This window comes from Spodoptera frugiperda, chromosome 31, assembly GCF_023101765.2.
Source record: "Spodoptera frugiperda isolate SF20-4 chromosome 31, AGI-APGP_CSIRO_Sfru_2.0, whole genome shotgun sequence".
NCBI classification, from domain to species: domain Eukaryota; kingdom Metazoa; phylum Arthropoda; class Insecta; order Lepidoptera; family Noctuidae; genus Spodoptera; species Spodoptera frugiperda.
The window spans coordinates 6,434,898-6,452,825 of record NC_064242.1 but is presented as its reverse complement, the minus strand read 5'-3'; the positions used below and the strand labels follow the sequence as shown (position 1 = coordinate 6,452,825).

The following is a 17,928-nucleotide window of genomic DNA, read 5'->3' as shown; positions in this document are numbered from 1 at the left end:
TTGGACTTTAGAAAGCGAAGTGAAATAGCCTAAATATTCTTGCACACAAACAAATCAGGGTGCGCCGCTAGCCAGACAGTGTTATCTTCATACTTCAGCCTGAGTATCCCGATAAAGTACCGTATCACTTTTAGATAGCAATTTATAGTGATTAATTGATTATAGCTCATGATAAAATGCAATAAGTACTTTAGAATTAGTTCCTAAAGAAATTTTGTGAAATTGATTTCTAAATATTAATGAAATGAATAAAAAGAAATAATATAACTAAGATATTGCTAAAAGTTTACGTGAATGCTTAATAACTACAATACTGATACTTATAAAAATACTGATCAATCTTAATAATAAAAATGTGGAGAGGACAATTATGAAAAAAATCTGAAGGACTAAAACTATAAGAAAATAAAACTGAAAAGTAAAACTATTACTTAGTTGGAAAATGTGAAATGACCAAATCAATTTATTCCTCATAGGAATTTTATATTAGCATTTTTCATTTCCATAAACATTTCAAAAATTTCCATTATCGAAATCAAATCCGTGACTCAAATAAGTACCGAATATATATTTATAATAAGAAAGTGACGGATCTATTGTTATTTTCACATTCATTTTCCTTTCTAAGATTTATTTTCGATATCTTAATAACCTTGTTTGTTGCGATCGGTATTCGTGAAGAGTAGATAATATAATCGTTTTAAAAAACCACAATTTACAGACCGAAACCAGTTATATCTGGATAAAACTTTGCTAATGGAATGTGATAATCTATTCTATAAACAATTTGAGTTCAATATTCACGACAAATATGAGAACCACGACGAAATAGACGTACTTACTTAAACAATAATTTTAAAATCGCATTTTTAAACGGACTATTTTTTGAAATTATTTTGGAAAAATTGAGAAAATCTTATGGGCAAGAACTTTTTGTTAGTCATATTTTTATTGAACTGGTCAAAGCCTGTTTTAAGCCGGTTATTATTTTTTGTAATAGTTAGGTTAATTAAATAAGCTATTCTACATTCGTGAACTAATTTAATAAAAACCTTTAAACCCTAGCGAAAACAAACTGTAATGCCAATGACTACAAACATTTTTTTTTTTTATTTAAGATTCTTGCGATTAATAAGAAGTTTAATAACCGCTTATTTTTACTGTCAGTGTCATTAACCTTTTAATATTTGTTTTATTACGTAAAAAAGATAAACAATAAACTAACTAATAACAATATCTAAATGATTTTAAACTATACGGTTTCTAGTCTTAATTAAGTATTAATAGTTTACGCATTAGGCCGTAGAGGCCCTACGACCCTACGTACTAAATGTGTTTGACCTATAATGTCCTAATCGATAAGATTCTAGAGAAAACCCTTAACGACTTTAAGCATTGACGTATTGCCATTATGAACGTGATATAAAGGCAACGTGTTAAGTGGTCTAAAGTAATCCTTTAAAGTATATACGGGGCGGTTATCATCATAGTACGTCGGCTAATGGGAATCCCAATGCATTTTTAAGCAGGATTAGAAATTATTTTTAAGCAGGATTACCTAGAAATTAAATGCAACAAATCTGCTTAAAATAATTAATGGAATGGGTTATCTACTAAGACTGCTTAGTAAAAGATAAGGGCATATACTTTCATATCTTGTTACAAAAAGTGCCGTTGCGGTAAATTACCGACCGGCATGACTCAGTGTTTTCCTTCAGGTACTTACAACGATTGTGTTATTCTTATGTTTATGACTACTCTAAACATTCTAGGTATCGCTAAGTACTTAAGGGTAAAATTGACGTTTAGGATATCTTGTTTGGGTTGGATTGGAAAAGTTGTACGGAGCAAATATTTGGATTTGTAATACTCACAACATCTCGTGCCTGACGCATATCGATTTGTCTTGTCAGTCGCGAAGACTGAGATAAAAAGTGATGGACGAGTAACGTTGGAGTCCACAGGATGCTAACATATATTTAACTGGGCACAAGATAAAATTCGTATCCGCGTTCTAGTGAATACCGGTATTGGCAACCGCTAAGCCGTATAGAAGTGAAAGGAACCGAGTACAGTACCGCGAGCCACGCAGAACAACTTGCTTGGCGAGTCGAGGGTCACCTTGAGACGACGCGGGCTTATCAGTGGTTATCGTTACGTATAGCGTGACCACGGGTCTATAGCTGATGCAATTTTAAGTATTCTCGGTAAACGCCTTTAAACTTAATGGCGTGACGGTCACAAGTCTTTATTTTACTCTAGTCATTATTCCTCTAATTTTTTATAATTCTAATTCTGATTTGCTTTTGGACAAGGTTGTAATACTTGTAATGTAAAGTTTTAAGCAAAGCACGTTTTTTAATACCGGTTTTCTGTAATAGCTGAATTTGACGTTTTTGCATTTAATTGACCTTACATTAATTTACCTACTTGCTGCTTTTGTTTTATTTGTTTTTGGTTTTCCTTAATGTGAAATTAACTACAGTTCGTTCAAAAAATGTAATAATTTTCGCTTTTAAGTTTTTATTACTTCTGCTACAACTAAATCCTTCATGTATGCTAGCGTGCTTTATTCTGTTTACTAATAATACTACTTATTATCGCTTGTATCATTACAATGCTATCTAATTTACTTGATAAGTTGCTAAATTGGTTTGTACTAGATTTCTTTTAATGTTTTACTTATTTTTTGTGCTTGCTTACTTTTTTTGCTTTTCTGTTTGCTTGGCTCGCTTGCTAATTGCATTTTACGCTGTGCTTTTATAATCATTTAATCGCTTTGTTTACCCAAACAGTTTTGAGTATATTTTAGCATTGCTAATCAATAATTAAATACAATTTTTTGCACAAAAACTTTCGAAAAACAGGTTGATACAAACACCAGCACATCTCTATTTTGGTTTCTCCAACTTTGGAATCTGCTTTCGATTAATTTATGTAAAATATGTCGTACTAATTTTCTTCTATTAATATGTAACCTGCGTAATAGTTAGCTACTTGTGTAGGTAAACATCATAAAAAGATAACACGGTATCAATAATATACTTGAGAATGTCAAGTTTAAGAGTAAAGACTTCGTTTAAGGACGTTCACGTAACTAGTAATTGAGTTCTTACATTTGTTTTCCTTTATTGATAGAGTTGTTATCGACTTCGCGGTCAAACTCCGTGCGGACGAAATCCAGTGCACCATCGTCTCCGAATGCACCCCATTCGGTGTTAATAAGGAGTTCAGGTTTTCCAGGCGCACCATCAAACAATTCACAGTTCTCTGTCTTCTCTACGTAGCAAGCATTGCTTCCAGTACCTATAGTAATAAGTAACTTTGTAAATAACTACACCAGACAGTAATCACAATATTATGTCAGACATACAATAAAAAAATTAGCTAAAGACAGTTACGGTAGCTACGACACAGATAACAAAATTGTTGTTTTATTATTCACGTGTATCACAAACTGCAGTGTTTCATTAAACTTTATTAGTTACGTATTATTTGTAATGCAATATGCAGTGGTGTTTAGGATACAATCTTATGGATACTGGGAATCAAACCAGTACATAAGTATAGTGATTCGTAGTTGTACTTGCAAATAATATAGCGGACAGTATACTGAGGTAATAACATAATTATATAAACAGGATAGTCATAAACATTGTTAGTGAAAATTAGTTATGTTATTGTTAGATGAGCGTGCACAAACACAGCACACCTAGTTATTGGGTTATCACAATAAAGAAAAACGTTATAATCTGCACACCATTACCACCACATGCCAACAAACCAATATAGGTATTCTCATTGTTTTATCAATCGTTTTAAATGGCCATTAATAGCGTGGAAACTCCAATTTAGTACATTGAACATAATTATGGTTAAAAACTCCCATGGTTAATGTGACGTTGGCAAGCAATAACCTCGTAACACCAGTTTCAGCCACACCACACAGACATAGTAATAATAAGGTAAACCTACCAACGATGAGTCCTATTTTGCAGTTGTGGTTTTTCCACGCGCATGACATCAATGTACCCGTTGTATCATTCAGAATAGCGCAAATGTCAATTTGAACATCCTACAAGAGTGAGAAAACATGCGTTTTAGATGTGAGATAGAAAACAGTGAAGTTTCAGACATGGAAGGTTATAAGATACACCTGTTTTAGGTTGAAGATGATTGATTCGTAGAGGCTTTCAAGGAAGGCGAGTCAACTCGTTAGATAATGGTGTTTTGTATAAAAATGATTATGTGTGTTTATGGCCACTTAATGGATTTATATTGAAACACTATCTTGGCATAAAATTAATTCATTATAATGCAAATGCCAGTGCACTCGGTACTTACTCGTGGACGTATCGTTTACTTGATCGTCCACCTGTTGTATCATCAGTTTAAAACAGAAAACGTAGTTAATATAGATACAAAAGTACACGTTTAAATAACAATGGTATCGTAGGCATATTATTATAATGTGTTTACATATCTTTGAATAGCCGATTGTTAAATACGATGAGTGGCAAAACATTTTGCTACCTTAGCTTTCAATGTTTACCTATAGGTCGCCTACGAACTTAAGCAATCTTACTTATTATCATATTTTTCCTCCTTCAAAATAAATGCGGTCAGAAAAACAAATAACTGCGAAATCTGATTATCGAAAACAATGAATAATTTATCGCCGACTCGAAAAATGTTACAGCGATTAATGAAATGTGAGAAAATTATTGTGAGTGTATTCCAACTATACCTAGATATTTATCATTTGAAAAGAATATTCATGAAGTAACGTCTCGGTTTCTTTACAAAAATAATAGACATTGCTGAAAATAATATTTTGTCATGAAATTACCTTTTTAAATGAATGTAAAAATGTATGAAATTATTTCCAAGACAAGATGAAGTGATTACAATATCCACTGAGCTGTTTCACATTTTGAAAGCCTCTACTTGGCTCTCTTATGTTGACTCCAATAATAATCATGCCTTATATCACTAATAGAGAGCTGTTATCATCATCAACTCACCAATTATAATCCCTATTCGGCAATTTGGATTCTTATGTGCACACGACATAAGAGTGCCGGTTGCATCATTAAGAATGCCCATCACAGTTAAGGAAAGGTCCTGTAAAATGTCTGTTTTTACATAATTTGGACCACTACTCATGCACAAATTGAAGAGAAACATTATTTATGCTGTATTAAGTACTTTTTTATTTGATCTGATGTGTAATAGTGATCGTAATACGTAGCAAAGGATTGTACTTAATAATCTGCTCAATGTTAACGTGATTGTAAATAAGATTTACAAAGAACTCACCCCTCGTCTAGCAATCGCGTCCTTGAGACCTTGAACGACATCCTCTCCTACTACGCCAGAACAAGAAAAGCCTTTTGTCCATCGCTGCAGAATTCCTTTTGTGAGTCCCAATTGTTTAAGAGGGAAGCTAAACGTAAAACCAAGGGCTAGTCTTTCTTCGTAAACATCATGCTCCTGTTAGGAAAAAAATACAATAATTAGATAAGAATATAACAAGATTTTTGCTTACATTTTGCCAAAAATAAAATTCACAGTTACCCACCTTCATAAAGTTAGCTAAACATTCAGCTATATGGTCAAACAAGGCGACACCTGTACCAGTCATAATATGATTTGGAATAGCGTAAATTTTGGACTGCATGTCAAAGTGATTCTCTCCTAAGTTTATAATTAAAACTCTGAAATTAGTTCCTCCTAAATCCAAAGCGAGGAATTTACCGCGTTCTGAAAAAAAAATACAAGGAAAATTATGTAAACAGTTAGGCAAATAAAAACGAGTGCTTACCATGAAATTACAAAACTTTTTGATAATGTATACTGTACACACCTTTTCCATTGGGTAAATCTTGAATGTAAGTGATCCAGCACTTGACAATGGAATCAGCATGTGTGTCTTTTCCAAGCCCTTTGACCAAATCATTATGGAGTCTGCTCATAATCTCCTTGGTTTGTTTATCTGTCAAGTGCAGAACTTCGCATTCTTCGCGAATCTGGAAAAAACGATTGCCAAGTTAATCGTGTGCTGGCAAGGTGATTGTTGAGCACGAGAATTCAATTTCGATTTCCAGAATGTTGCAACTATATCTGGTGTAGGTTCCACTAGTTATTTATTCGGGGAACACCAGGCGTAACATTTAAAAAAAAAGACAATAAAAATATATTATTCCAAAGTGACGTGTGACAGACGACACAGGTGCTAAATTTAGATGTTCTTGTAGTCAGTGGTTGTATGTCGATTACGTTTTCTTTTAGTGTTTTCAGTGCGAATATATTCGCCAACCGCCACTTTAAAATATTTAGATGAATCACGTTATTTAGCTTCAAAGTTCAAAATATCAGTACTTTAAACATCCTTTAATTTAACGTATTTGTATATTTTATTCGAAGTTTCACGCATGTTTCATGTAATCCTGAGCAAACATGCCAGTTTGAAGTATAGGTTATTTTTATATATTTTTCTGTATTATATAAATTATATATTTTTTGTGGTATATAAAATAAGCAATACCTACTTGTAGACGTACGGACAAGTTGTTCATTATCGCGTGCGAGTTTCACAAGGTCAAAGCGGTCATTGCAACACTACCGTTGCTTTCCAATGCAAAGCCGGCTTTGAAATAGCACATTTTGTAATCGAACTACTTAAATTTATTGCACTCACCTTCTTTGATAAATTAAACACGCCCATTTTATACACTTGTTTACTTATTGGAATAAACAATACTACACGCTATGCGATTTATAATTTTAAGTACGACACGTCTCGCCGGGGCCGCAAGAAAATGATGAATACGTACAACCAGCTAGCTAGTAACGGACTCGTCGTCAGCACTGCTGCATTAAACGCGCTCACATACGCGGTCTTTTTCATTCATGATAGTAAACTATTGTTGTCTCTTTTTCGTCAACTTATTTTGTATGCGTATGAATAGTATGGAAAGATAATATCATATCTATGAAAAATAGATTAAAACCTTTGCCTATGGTCAATGTAACCAGGTCTTTTTTTGTAAAAAAGCTATTTTTCATAACGTTTAGGACTGGTATTATTTTAAGTATTTTATCGTATTTCCTAAGGCGTGCCTCTCAGTGTACGAATCTGATTGGCTAGCGCGTGGGCTCGCTCTTGACGTCATGGCATTCCTTGATATTCACATTAAACATTGCATGAGTAGTGGTGACTTGTTCCTTTTCAATGTGTGTAATGTAAAGGTTGATGTGGCTAAAGCGGCGAGTGCGGTGTGCGAATCGACAACATTTAAATGCCAGATTTTGTTAGGGCCTTTACTAGTATTCTAAACAAGGACATTTGCAAAATAAGTCTATATCATTGCCGTAAGAATAGAAGTAGGAAATAATTGGTTTCCCTTTGATACATTTTCCGAATGTCAAATGATAACATTTGAAAAAAAAAACTAATATTTGAAAGAACATAAACATCAATTCCATATGTGATAATGTTAAGTTCACGTAAGTATTCTGTTCACAAAAACCATTCTAACATAGGTAATCATTTTTACTTTGTTGTAAATATCTACTTTATCATTATCACAATCGTTATATTATATTAGAATTTATACGTTTATGCACTATTAAAGTACTTAATTTGAACCCTATAAATTGAATTCAATTAAATAAACATAAAACGGCAAATGGCCAATTATAAAATGAGTATGGTATGGTATTACCTAGATCGTATATGTAAGGTTTTCCCATCTAACTGTATTCTAAAAATTCCAAACTTCTTTATTTATTTTCCTTGTGTATATCCTTTAACACCAGGTTAAGAGTTTTGTAAAGGACATTCAAGTACTTTGTAAGAAAAGAAAACATGAAGGAAAACAAAAAAAAAAAATGTATTGACCATTTTATCTACTTATGAATTAAATGTACCTATTTCGTTAATGTTACTCTGTTTAGGCTATGTAATCATGCCGTAAATATATCAATTTATTACAAACAACTTTGATTTAAGGAAAAACCTATAAATAATTTACGGCCGTTCACGTCATGGGAAGCGCAAGCTCAACAATTTTCTTGGCATACTGTGTCTGTTTATTTTTGAGATTCGAGTGTTGTTTACAATGACGACAACGTAGCACGAGTAACTATATAAACCACTACGTTTGACGTAAGGAAATACTAACAAAGAAAAGCGATAATAAAATCATTAACATACATTTACTTGAGTCACATGGTTAGAACATCCCCAAACTTTTATAGAATTTTCGGACTTTAGAAAGCAAAGTAAAATAGCCTAAATATTCTTGCACACAAACAAATCAGGGTGCGCCGCTAGCCAGACAGTGTTATCTTCATACTTCAGCCTGAGTATCCCGATAAAGTACCGTATCACTTTTAGATAGCAATTTATAGTGATTAATTGATTATAGCTCATGATAAAATGCAATAAGTACTTTACAATTAGTTCCTAAAGAAATTTTGTGAAATTGATTTCTAAATATTAATGAAATAAAAGTAAATAATATAACTAAGATATTGCTAAAAGTTCACGTGACTGCCTGATACCAAACTACTGATTTAAATAAAAATATTGATCAATCTTAATAGTAAAAACGTGGAGAGGACAATTATGAAAAAAGTCTGAAGGAAGAAAATAAAACTGAAAAGTAAATATATTACTTAGTTGGAACATATGAAATGACCAAACCAATTTATTCCTCATAGGATATGCAATCTTATATTAATATTTTTATTTCCATAAACATTTCAAAAATTTCCATTATCAAAATCAAATCCGTGACTCAAATAAGTACCGAATATATATTTATAATAAGAAAGTGACGGATCTATTGTTATTTTCACATTCATTTTCCTTTCTAAGATTTATTTTCGATATCTTAATAACCTTGTTTGTTGCGATCGGTATTCGTGAAGAGTAGATAATATAATCGTTTTAAAAAACCACAATTTACAGACCGAAACCAGTTATATCTGGATAAAACTTTGCTAATGGAATGTGATAATCTATTCTATAAACAATTTGAGTTCAATATTCACGACAAATATGAGAACCACGACGAAATAGACGTACTTACTTAAACAATAATTTTAAAATCGCATTTTAAACGGGCTTATTTTTGAAATCATTTTGGGAAAATTGAGAAAATCTTATGGGCAAGAACTTTTTGTTAGTCATATTTTTATTGAACTGGTCAAAGCCTGTTTTAAGCCGGTTATTTTTTTGTAATAGTTAGGTTAATTAAATAAGCTACTTTACATTCATGAACTAATTTAATAAAAACCTTTTAACCCTAGCGAAAACAAACTGTAATGCCAATGACTTCAATCATTTTTTTATTTAAGATTCTTGCGATTATTAAGAAGTTTAATAACCGCTTATTTTTACTGTCCGTGTCATTAACCTTTTAATATTTGTTTTATTACGTAAAAAGATAAACAATAAACTAACTAATAACAATATCTAAATGATTTTAAACTATACGGTTTCTAGTCTTAATTAAGTATTAATAGTTTACGCATTAGGCCGTAGAGGCCCTACGACCCTACGTACTAAATGTGTTTGACCTATAATGTCCTAATCGATAAGATTCTAGAGAAAACCCTTAACGACTTTAAGCATTGACGTATTGCCATTATGAACGTGATATAAAGGCAACGTGTTAAGTGGTCTAAAGTAATCCTTTAAAGTATATACGGGGCGGTTATCATCATAGTACGTCGGCTAATGGGAATCCCAATGCATTTTTAAGCAGGATTAGAAATTATTTTTAAGCAGGATTACCTAGAAATTAAATGCAACAAATCTGCTTAAAATAATTAACGGAATCGGTTATCTACTAAGACTGCTTAGTAAAAGATAAGGGCATATACTTTCATATCTTGTTACAAAAAGTGCCGTTGCGGTAAATTACCGACCGGCATGACTCAGTGTTTTCCTTCAGGTACTTACAAAGATTGTGTTATTCTTATGTTTATGACTACTCTAAACATTCTAGGTATCGCTAAGTACTTAAGGGTAAAATTGAAGTATAGGATATCTTGTTTGGGTTGGATTGGAAAAGTTGTACGGAGCAAATATTTGGATTTGTTATACTCACAACATCTCGTGCCTGACGCATATCGATTTGTCTTGTCAGTCGCGAAGACTGAGATAAAAAGTGATGGACGAGTAACGTTGGAGTCCACAGGATGCTAACATATATTTAACTGGGCACAAGATAAAATTCGTATCCGCGTTCTAGTGAATACCGGTATTGGCAACCGCTAAGCCGTATAGAAGTGAAAGGAACCGAGTACAGTGCCGCGAGCCACGCAGAACAACTTGCTTGGCGAGTCGAGGGTCACCTTGAGACGACGCGGGCTGCGGCGCATGTGCACCACACCCTCCAACTCGCCGCCCGCACCCCGCGCCCGGCGACCACGGCGCGCCGAATGTGACGTCATTTCGCGTACGCCCCCCCTTCCTTCCTAACTATACTATGGTACTGCTATAATACATTGCTCACGTGATGCCCTTCACGTCCCTACCATGTCATAATTGCGTCAGAATCAGATTTTTGTGCTTCATGAATAAGTACTATCTTCTTTCTAGCGTTTATTAAACCTTACGTTCAGTTGTGTTTTAAAATTTAGGGTATTAATAAAATTCTTCCTATCATTATTAAAGTAGGTAATTACATTATTTATTTGATTAAGTATCTAATATACCTGCTTACTTTATCTACCGACATTTTTATTTAACCGACTTTATTACCGACATATTTATTTTTAACAGAGGATTTTTTTCAATTTGGGTGGGATGTTTGTTATTATAAGTTTGTGTGTGCAATATCCACGGCCTCACGGGTGTGTCTACGGGAAGGTGACGTGCCCCTTAACATGTAGGTTGAGGAAGCAGTCATACAAGTCTCAATGCAACTCGCAACGGCTTACAAATGCAGTGTGCTGTAACTTAATGCGTGACAAGGCGCACGTCTTCAGCATACCGAATTATCCACACTACATCGATAAACATACTATCATTTCATATCATATCGTCTACAAATTCTCTTTAAACCCCTCTAGAACTTAGTCACAATTTCGATTTTGTGTAATATTCTACCTAAACTGAACAATTCTTGCACAAGTTTCGTCAGTTCAGTTTAATAATAAACGCAAGAACGAACCCAACGCGCAATGTTTCCTGATATGGTATCAGAAAAGTATGTTTCGCTGTAATTTTAAGCAGCGGAAAAGTACTTTTTTATTTTAATGTGTCTATTATTGTCACCACAATAAGGACTAGTTTGTGTTATCACTTTCAAACAAACGCTGTACATCCCCTGATAGACTTAGATACTATCTATCAACTGCGATAACAAAACAAAGGGTCACAGAAACGGGTAAACATCAACACCACATTTATCGGTATTGGGTATAATAAAATAATCGATAATTGTGACTGATTGACCTCTGGACCCTGTACCATTTGATCTTAGATACTCTCAGAATATTGATAATTTGCTAGACAAATATTGATTTACTTAGTTATTTAATGGATTGTCTGCTAATGTCCTTCATTTATTTTTTATAATTGGTATTGCGATAGATGTTTGCCTATCAGTTTAGCTGTAACTAGAATGATACGGAAAAGGAATAATTAACAGCAAGAGACTGTATGTATAAATAGTGACAAGTACGTAGTTTTAAATATCTAACTAAATATAGTAAAACAAAGTACTTTCATTAGAGTGTTTCCCGCCTGTTAATTTGTTGGTTTACCTTGTACAATACCTACGTAATGCGCTAAAGGTAATAAGTTAGTATTCTGCCGTATCTACGTTTGTTGGAATAGCTAATTTAATAATATATTACTCATTGTGACTACGTGTTTCACGTTCGTCACTAACACAACCAGTACATCATTTGGTAAAGCAATTTTCCTTATTGTTTGTTAGGGGATTAACCGTCAATAAAACGAAGACAATTACAAACTACACATTAAAGTAAGATCATAATCATTAAATTATTACAATGACCAATTACGTTTAATTGTTTTCTTTTGTAATTTCAAAATATTAAAAAGTTAATTAATTTTTCTGTTATTCTAAATAGTATTTAGCATGCGCTTAATCGTTTAGTCACCTATGAAAATTTGATATGCTAATATTGAGATTACATATTAGTTTCTTTACTCCAGTGCAGTGAAAATATATGTTAATACCAAATGTCACCTTACTAGTACAACGAGTCTAACCACCACTTAATAAACAAGTTTCGTAAACATCATCGACTTGATAGTTAATAGTGTGGAGAGTTACGTAACTGAACATGAGCGATTTGTAACCATACGTAATTTTATTTTAAAACTTCCAATAGGTATACCTATAATAATATTATGTAAAAGGTATAATACAAATAGGTCTAATCTAATTAAATACCTTATAGTCAACCAAGTCCGCAGCCATTTTTCCGATCTTGACAGAGGTAGTAGTTTTCACCGACGCACTCGGTCTCACAGTTAATATGGAAATAAGTCAACTATTTCTCCAACACGTCTTTTCTATGAAGCTCCACAATAAAATCCTTTATCTTGACATTTACCACAGTATAATCTTTATCTAAATTACGTCCAATGAATTGCGGTGGAATTACATCTACTTATTACAGTACACACGCATGCATTATAAAATTATCAACGGCCATCAAAACACCGCTGGTGATCTATAAAACTATTCACGAATTCACTTATATTTATCAATAAGGGTTTTGACCGTAATGATCTTGGGAAAATTAATAAAAAGCGAGTATTATTATGGTTAGGTAACAATGACTGCTCTGGTCGTACTTTGGCACCAAAATAACGAAACTTGGAGCTCTCCCAAACTAGATGTGGGAAGATGAGACTCAGAACACTTCGAACGCATAGGACAAATCGTATTTACAACCGATACTTTTCCCCACAGAAAATTTAAAGTATAATCATCAATGAAAACCCTTATTTCCGAATAATGATCACACTAACGCACCAATAATTAATCGTTTACTTTAGAAATATTTTTATGGTAATGTAATAATTCAAAATTCCAAAGTTAGGTATTAGCCATAACGGTTAGGTCCGATGTATCACTGATCTATTTTGCACGTCCATTTACATGATCGTACTAACAACATACTGATAGTTTATTTAAATAATAATCGTTATTATCATGTCATTTTCCGACTCTTGGACGAAAGCAGAGAGGAGGTGATTTGTAAACTTAATGTGTGTCGTGCCTCGTGAGTGGCATGTTATTAGTTTTGTTTTCTACGAGGTGACGTTAAGAACTTATGAACAAATAAGACCTATTCAACACGAGAAAGTCTTTTAAATATAAAATTGTTACATAAAACAAAACTCTCCAAATTTCATTCCATATTGTTTCTATTCCTAAGTAATTTATCCAATTAGTCCTTAGGCCTGTGTCCCATGGTTGTGGGCAGATACAATGGAACGCCAATTGTCACGAATCTTACATCCATAATTATTTATCTACTTAATCTTACAATTAACCTTTATATTAAAGTCATGGGACCATTTGCCAAGCCCAACCAAAAGCTTAACATTATCAACTAGTATCAACAAGTAATCGCATTTAAATAATTAGTAAAATTTAAGTCAGTAAGAGTTAATCGGCTTACCTTTGCGATATTTTCCGACATTTTCAAAAATTGTGAAACAGCTTCGTGGCTATGCAGCAACTACACGTCTGAAGATCCAACTGCAATTGAAAGAATCATATTGAAGCAAAGAAATAAAAATATATGTCGTCTATTATTTTCCTTGCTTGACTCATACACTTGTGTTACACATCGGTGTTCTGTATTTCCTATGGGTCTTTCTATCAGAAGATTAGTAATAAGGAGAAGGACATAAGGGGAAGAATCTAAGACATCCGCTGTGACATGGCCTATCCTTAATCAAATCTGAGTCAAACCAAATAAAAAATCCCGTGCATGAAAACCTGCCGTTCAAATGTTTTGATATCTGGTTTCCTTAATAGATCATACATAATTCTTCTTTTCATATTACCTTATTTTCACCGAGTTACTCATAAAATAATTATAGGTAAAATAATTAGATCAACATGATCATCAAGGACGCTTAAGAAATTCAAGTATGAAATCAATTAAAAAAGTTGTTTTTCCTTAATAAAGTTTTCCTCCTTTGTTCCAAAGTGTAGATTACTATCGCAAACCCCATTTCATTTTAATTACTAACCAAGTACAACAGTTGTCAGGAAATATAATTTTCTTTATTGCACTAACGTTCTTCAATCTACGTGTGTTATTCCGCTGTGATGTATTTCTTTGAAAGGCATTTCCTGTCGTTCTTGAGAAGTCTGCACGATCGGACATATGAACAAGCACCACTTAATGCCAAAAAAATTACTTATCTGTGATAATGAATGTATCGTGTTTATTAGCTGGGTGGGGTATTGGCGTTGCAATAAATTATAGAGATTGTTTATCCACTCGGATATTACCCCTTTTATTATTTTATTACAGTGATAGCGGTGGTAGATAATGTGACTGTTTTCAAGTTTGCTTACATAATCCAGTTAATATCTATTTACTTTATAGTCGTATCTTTAGGCTTTTCTGCGCCGATATTGCCTATAATTAACATAAATAGGTACTTGAATAAAGCCGAAACAATATTATTATATTAAACTTAAGTGTAGCGCGACGTTCTTTCAAATTATCTACTTGCGTTTATTTTGACGCAATTGATATATTATGTACTTACTTAGAATGTAATATGACCCCCCTCATGGTCATTCAGACCTCGAAAGTCAAGTATACTTTCAACTGCAAGACTTAGTTATAAAAAAATTAAAGAGTTAATTACAGTTAAATATAGCGATTACTACATCTTTGTTTGTTAGTCAAAACAAGTTTTTGTTCATTTTGTGGACCCGAAGTTGATAAAAAGTTAAGTGACGTAAACTTATGGTTATTACGCTTATACTGCATGACACTTCAAAAAATTATGAGTGTTCATGATATTTAACTAGTTTAGCCTTAGCCATGACCATATCTATAAACAGACTGGCAATGCCATCTACAGGACCGCTTGTAAAGTAAAATAAGAGCTGCGCGAGCGCCACCTAGTGTACAATGTACTTGTACAGTGACATCTAGGTATTAAATTCAGAGTTAATACGACTACTGCTGATACTGTATACTTTAGTATTTACACATTTAATATACAGATGGCGTTATAGAACTAAAATGACTTCTTACCAGTCATCAGTTTTCATCTAGCATTAAATATCTATCCAAATTGTAATTTATTTCGAGCTTGGGGAATCGAAGTTAGACTTCTGAAAATTTAAAAGGTGCAGCTACCCTTCTATCATTTTATAAATTATCAAATATCTGTCGGTCGCAATTTCGAGACAGGTACCGCGGTATACACAGACCCGTAGGTACCTACCTAGGTACTTGTAATAATAACGTGGGTCAATGACTTATTGCTTTTAACTTATAAGAATTTAATTGAAATTATTAATTGTCACTCTCATTCAATCTGAAAACTACGTACCTATGTACCTAATGATAATGATGTCTAAGTACAGGTCGATTAGGTAGGCAAGTTCTAAACCTGTTTAAAACGTAATAGGTTTGTTATTATTCACTATAACCAAATAAGTGGTTACACATTTGAAAAATTGTGAAAAATGGGTGTATATTGTACTGTGGCATTACGTGTCATAATGTTTAGGATCTGCCTACTCCCCTAGATAAATAAAATACAATACTTCGCCTATTCTTAGAGCATTAGCACTAGAGCACGGGTGTTCTTACAGTATGTTTTTCATGTAGACATATTAGCGAAACCTAATAAAAGGGGGCTAGATGTATTAGCAACATACCTTTTTAGGCTCTACCAATTTCTATTAATGGACGAGGAATTTCTATTAATAATGGGTTATATTTTGTACAAACCGAAAAAGAGCGTTCAAACTCAAAGAAAATTATTTAATTGGATGGATTTCAATAAATAATAAGATGACTAAAAATATTAATTGTTACGACTAATCTTCACCTTATTAGCTTCATATTTTTAAGTTTAATTATTTCAGATATAAAATTGGCATCTCTCTTTTTAAAATAAATAAAATCATCTTACGAATGGAATGTTGCTAAGCGTGGGAAGTCATACATGGAGAGTAGTTAAATTAATTGAACTCTTCGTGGATGGCGCAGAGTTCTCGTATCATTCGACGGCCTTGCTCCTTGCGCTGATATACGGCGTTATAAAACATACTTTAAGATTAACAAGGTTAACTGAGTGACCACCAAAATCAAGAGTTAAAGTACCTAGTTAAAAAGTCTTAGCAGCATGGTACCTATATTACGAGACAATTTCTACAGAAATATCCAAAAATATCACGAATCTATATTAAGTAGTCGAATGAGTTATTTTATTTCTTCATTACATATTTTATGCAATTTCCTTATTTGTAAATAAAACACAGAAATAACTATACAGTAACAAAACCCCCATATGTGTCATCTTGATCCCTAATTATTAATAAAAAAATATAAAGTGTCCAAAACTTCCATTGCGATTCATTGAATGATTGTTTGAGTACATTTGGGTGGAACAAGTGCGGTTGTCGACAGGTAGGGGCTACAGTTTAAATGTTGTAGCGCCCAACCGGACCGTCCTCGTCCTCGTAGCGCGTGCGCTTGTGGGCGGATGCGCGCGACTCAGTTCATGAGTAGCTGTAGCTGCGTACGCGCAACATACAGGCCCTCGCCGCTCTTTTCAACTCGAATTTACCGACTCGACGCGTAGTCGAAACCGCGCAACAAAACAGTTACAGTTTATCTACAATATTAAAATCAGTCACGTGTTAAATATGGACTTGTTTATAAATAAATATTTTTATGATAAATAAAGTGAATTCGGTAGTATTAAGAAACAACATTGGCGAAAAATGTGTGATTCGTATGAAGGTGCGCAAGAGTAAATACAGCGACAGTGGCGGTGGTTGGCGGGAACAATGAGCGCGCCGCTGAATTGGCACAAATGGCTAGTGTTGTCGCTGCTCGGATTGGCTTTGTCCGCTCGCACAATTGGCTGCGATTACAGTTCCATCACCGAGAAATTTGGAGCGGAAGCCGTGGCTCGATGCAATGAAAAATGTCCTTTCCAGGTTAGCAAAACTCCTTTGTGGAATTCAGAAAACTCTAAGACCTCTATGTCACGAATAATATTATTTCTAGGGATTATTATCTGACCCACTACAATATTTAGCTGACACAAACATAATAAATATGCACGTTCCGCTTTATGCGTTCATTGATAAAGACTAGACTGCAATTAATAGTTTATTGGTTGGCGATATGATGATGATCTTAGTTTATTATGTAGTTTATTTGCGGCGGCTGCTGAGCAGGTTCAACGCACATCTAAGTAATTGTCGACAATTAGCGAACCACTATAATCAACGCAAACGCGCTAAATATAGATCAGCGTTCCCAAACGTCAAGCGAGTCAGTTCATGCTGGATAAGCCTTATTTATTACACATATTACATCAATCAAGAAAATAAATACAAACGACTTCATAATAAAAAATCTACATTCGTTCGTTGCCTTGGCCTGCAGACTCTCGACAGTCGACTAACGGCAATTTTTTAATGTATATCTACTGAAAAATATGGGTAATATATTATATAAGTATGCATATAACCTTCGGAAATGTAGTTCTGTAAAAAAGACAATCAGTGTTTATGCGTGGTACTTATAATTACACCTCTACTTTTTGGATATCACTACCTATTGATATCTTGTTTAGCCAATTTCTATATAGAAAATTTTAAGGATATGTATCTTCAAAACTTTCACAAGAAGTAATTCAACGGTGTACAA

General features: G+C 33.5%; 2 protein-coding genes across 24 annotated transcripts in view; one reads left to right on the top strand and one right to left on the bottom strand.

Moving 5' to 3' along the window:
• LOC118276330 (hexokinase type 2) overlaps window positions 1–17,928 on the bottom strand; it is a 34,793-nt gene that overhangs the window by 13,868 nt on the left and 2,997 nt on the right. For 2 of the 22 annotated variants that reach the window (XM_035594596.2, XM_050707385.1), the window contains exons 2-3: window positions 5,867–6,029; window positions 5,582–5,763 (exon numbers count right to left, since the gene is read on the bottom strand). The exons of 2 other annotated variants lie outside the window; for them this stretch is intronic. In XM_035594596.2, the coding sequence (XP_035450489.2) occupies window positions 5,582–5,763; window positions 5,867–6,029 (345 nt within the window). Of the gene's footprint in view, window positions 1–1,874; window positions 2,091–3,116; window positions 3,307–3,975; window positions 4,076–5,024; window positions 5,125–5,319; window positions 5,494–5,581; window positions 5,764–5,866; window positions 6,030–6,551; window positions 6,594–6,700; window positions 6,875–10,121; window positions 10,401–12,443; window positions 12,895–13,683; window positions 13,720–17,928 lie in introns of those variants that run through there. 18 more of the 22 variants (XM_050707381.1, XM_050707395.1, XM_050707383.1 and 15 more) reach the window with 18 other exon arrangements.
• Window positions 16,716–17,928, top strand: part of LOC118276329 (proto-oncogene tyrosine-protein kinase ROS) — a 36,267-nt gene continuing 35,054 nt past the window's right edge. For both annotated transcript variants that reach the window (XM_050707377.1, XM_050707375.1), the window contains exon 1: window positions 16,716–17,210. In XM_050707377.1, coding sequence (XP_050563334.1) covers window positions 17,058–17,210 — 153 coding nt within the window. In that variant the 5' untranslated portion in view covers window positions 16,716–17,057. The remainder of the gene's footprint in view (window positions 17,211–17,928) is intronic.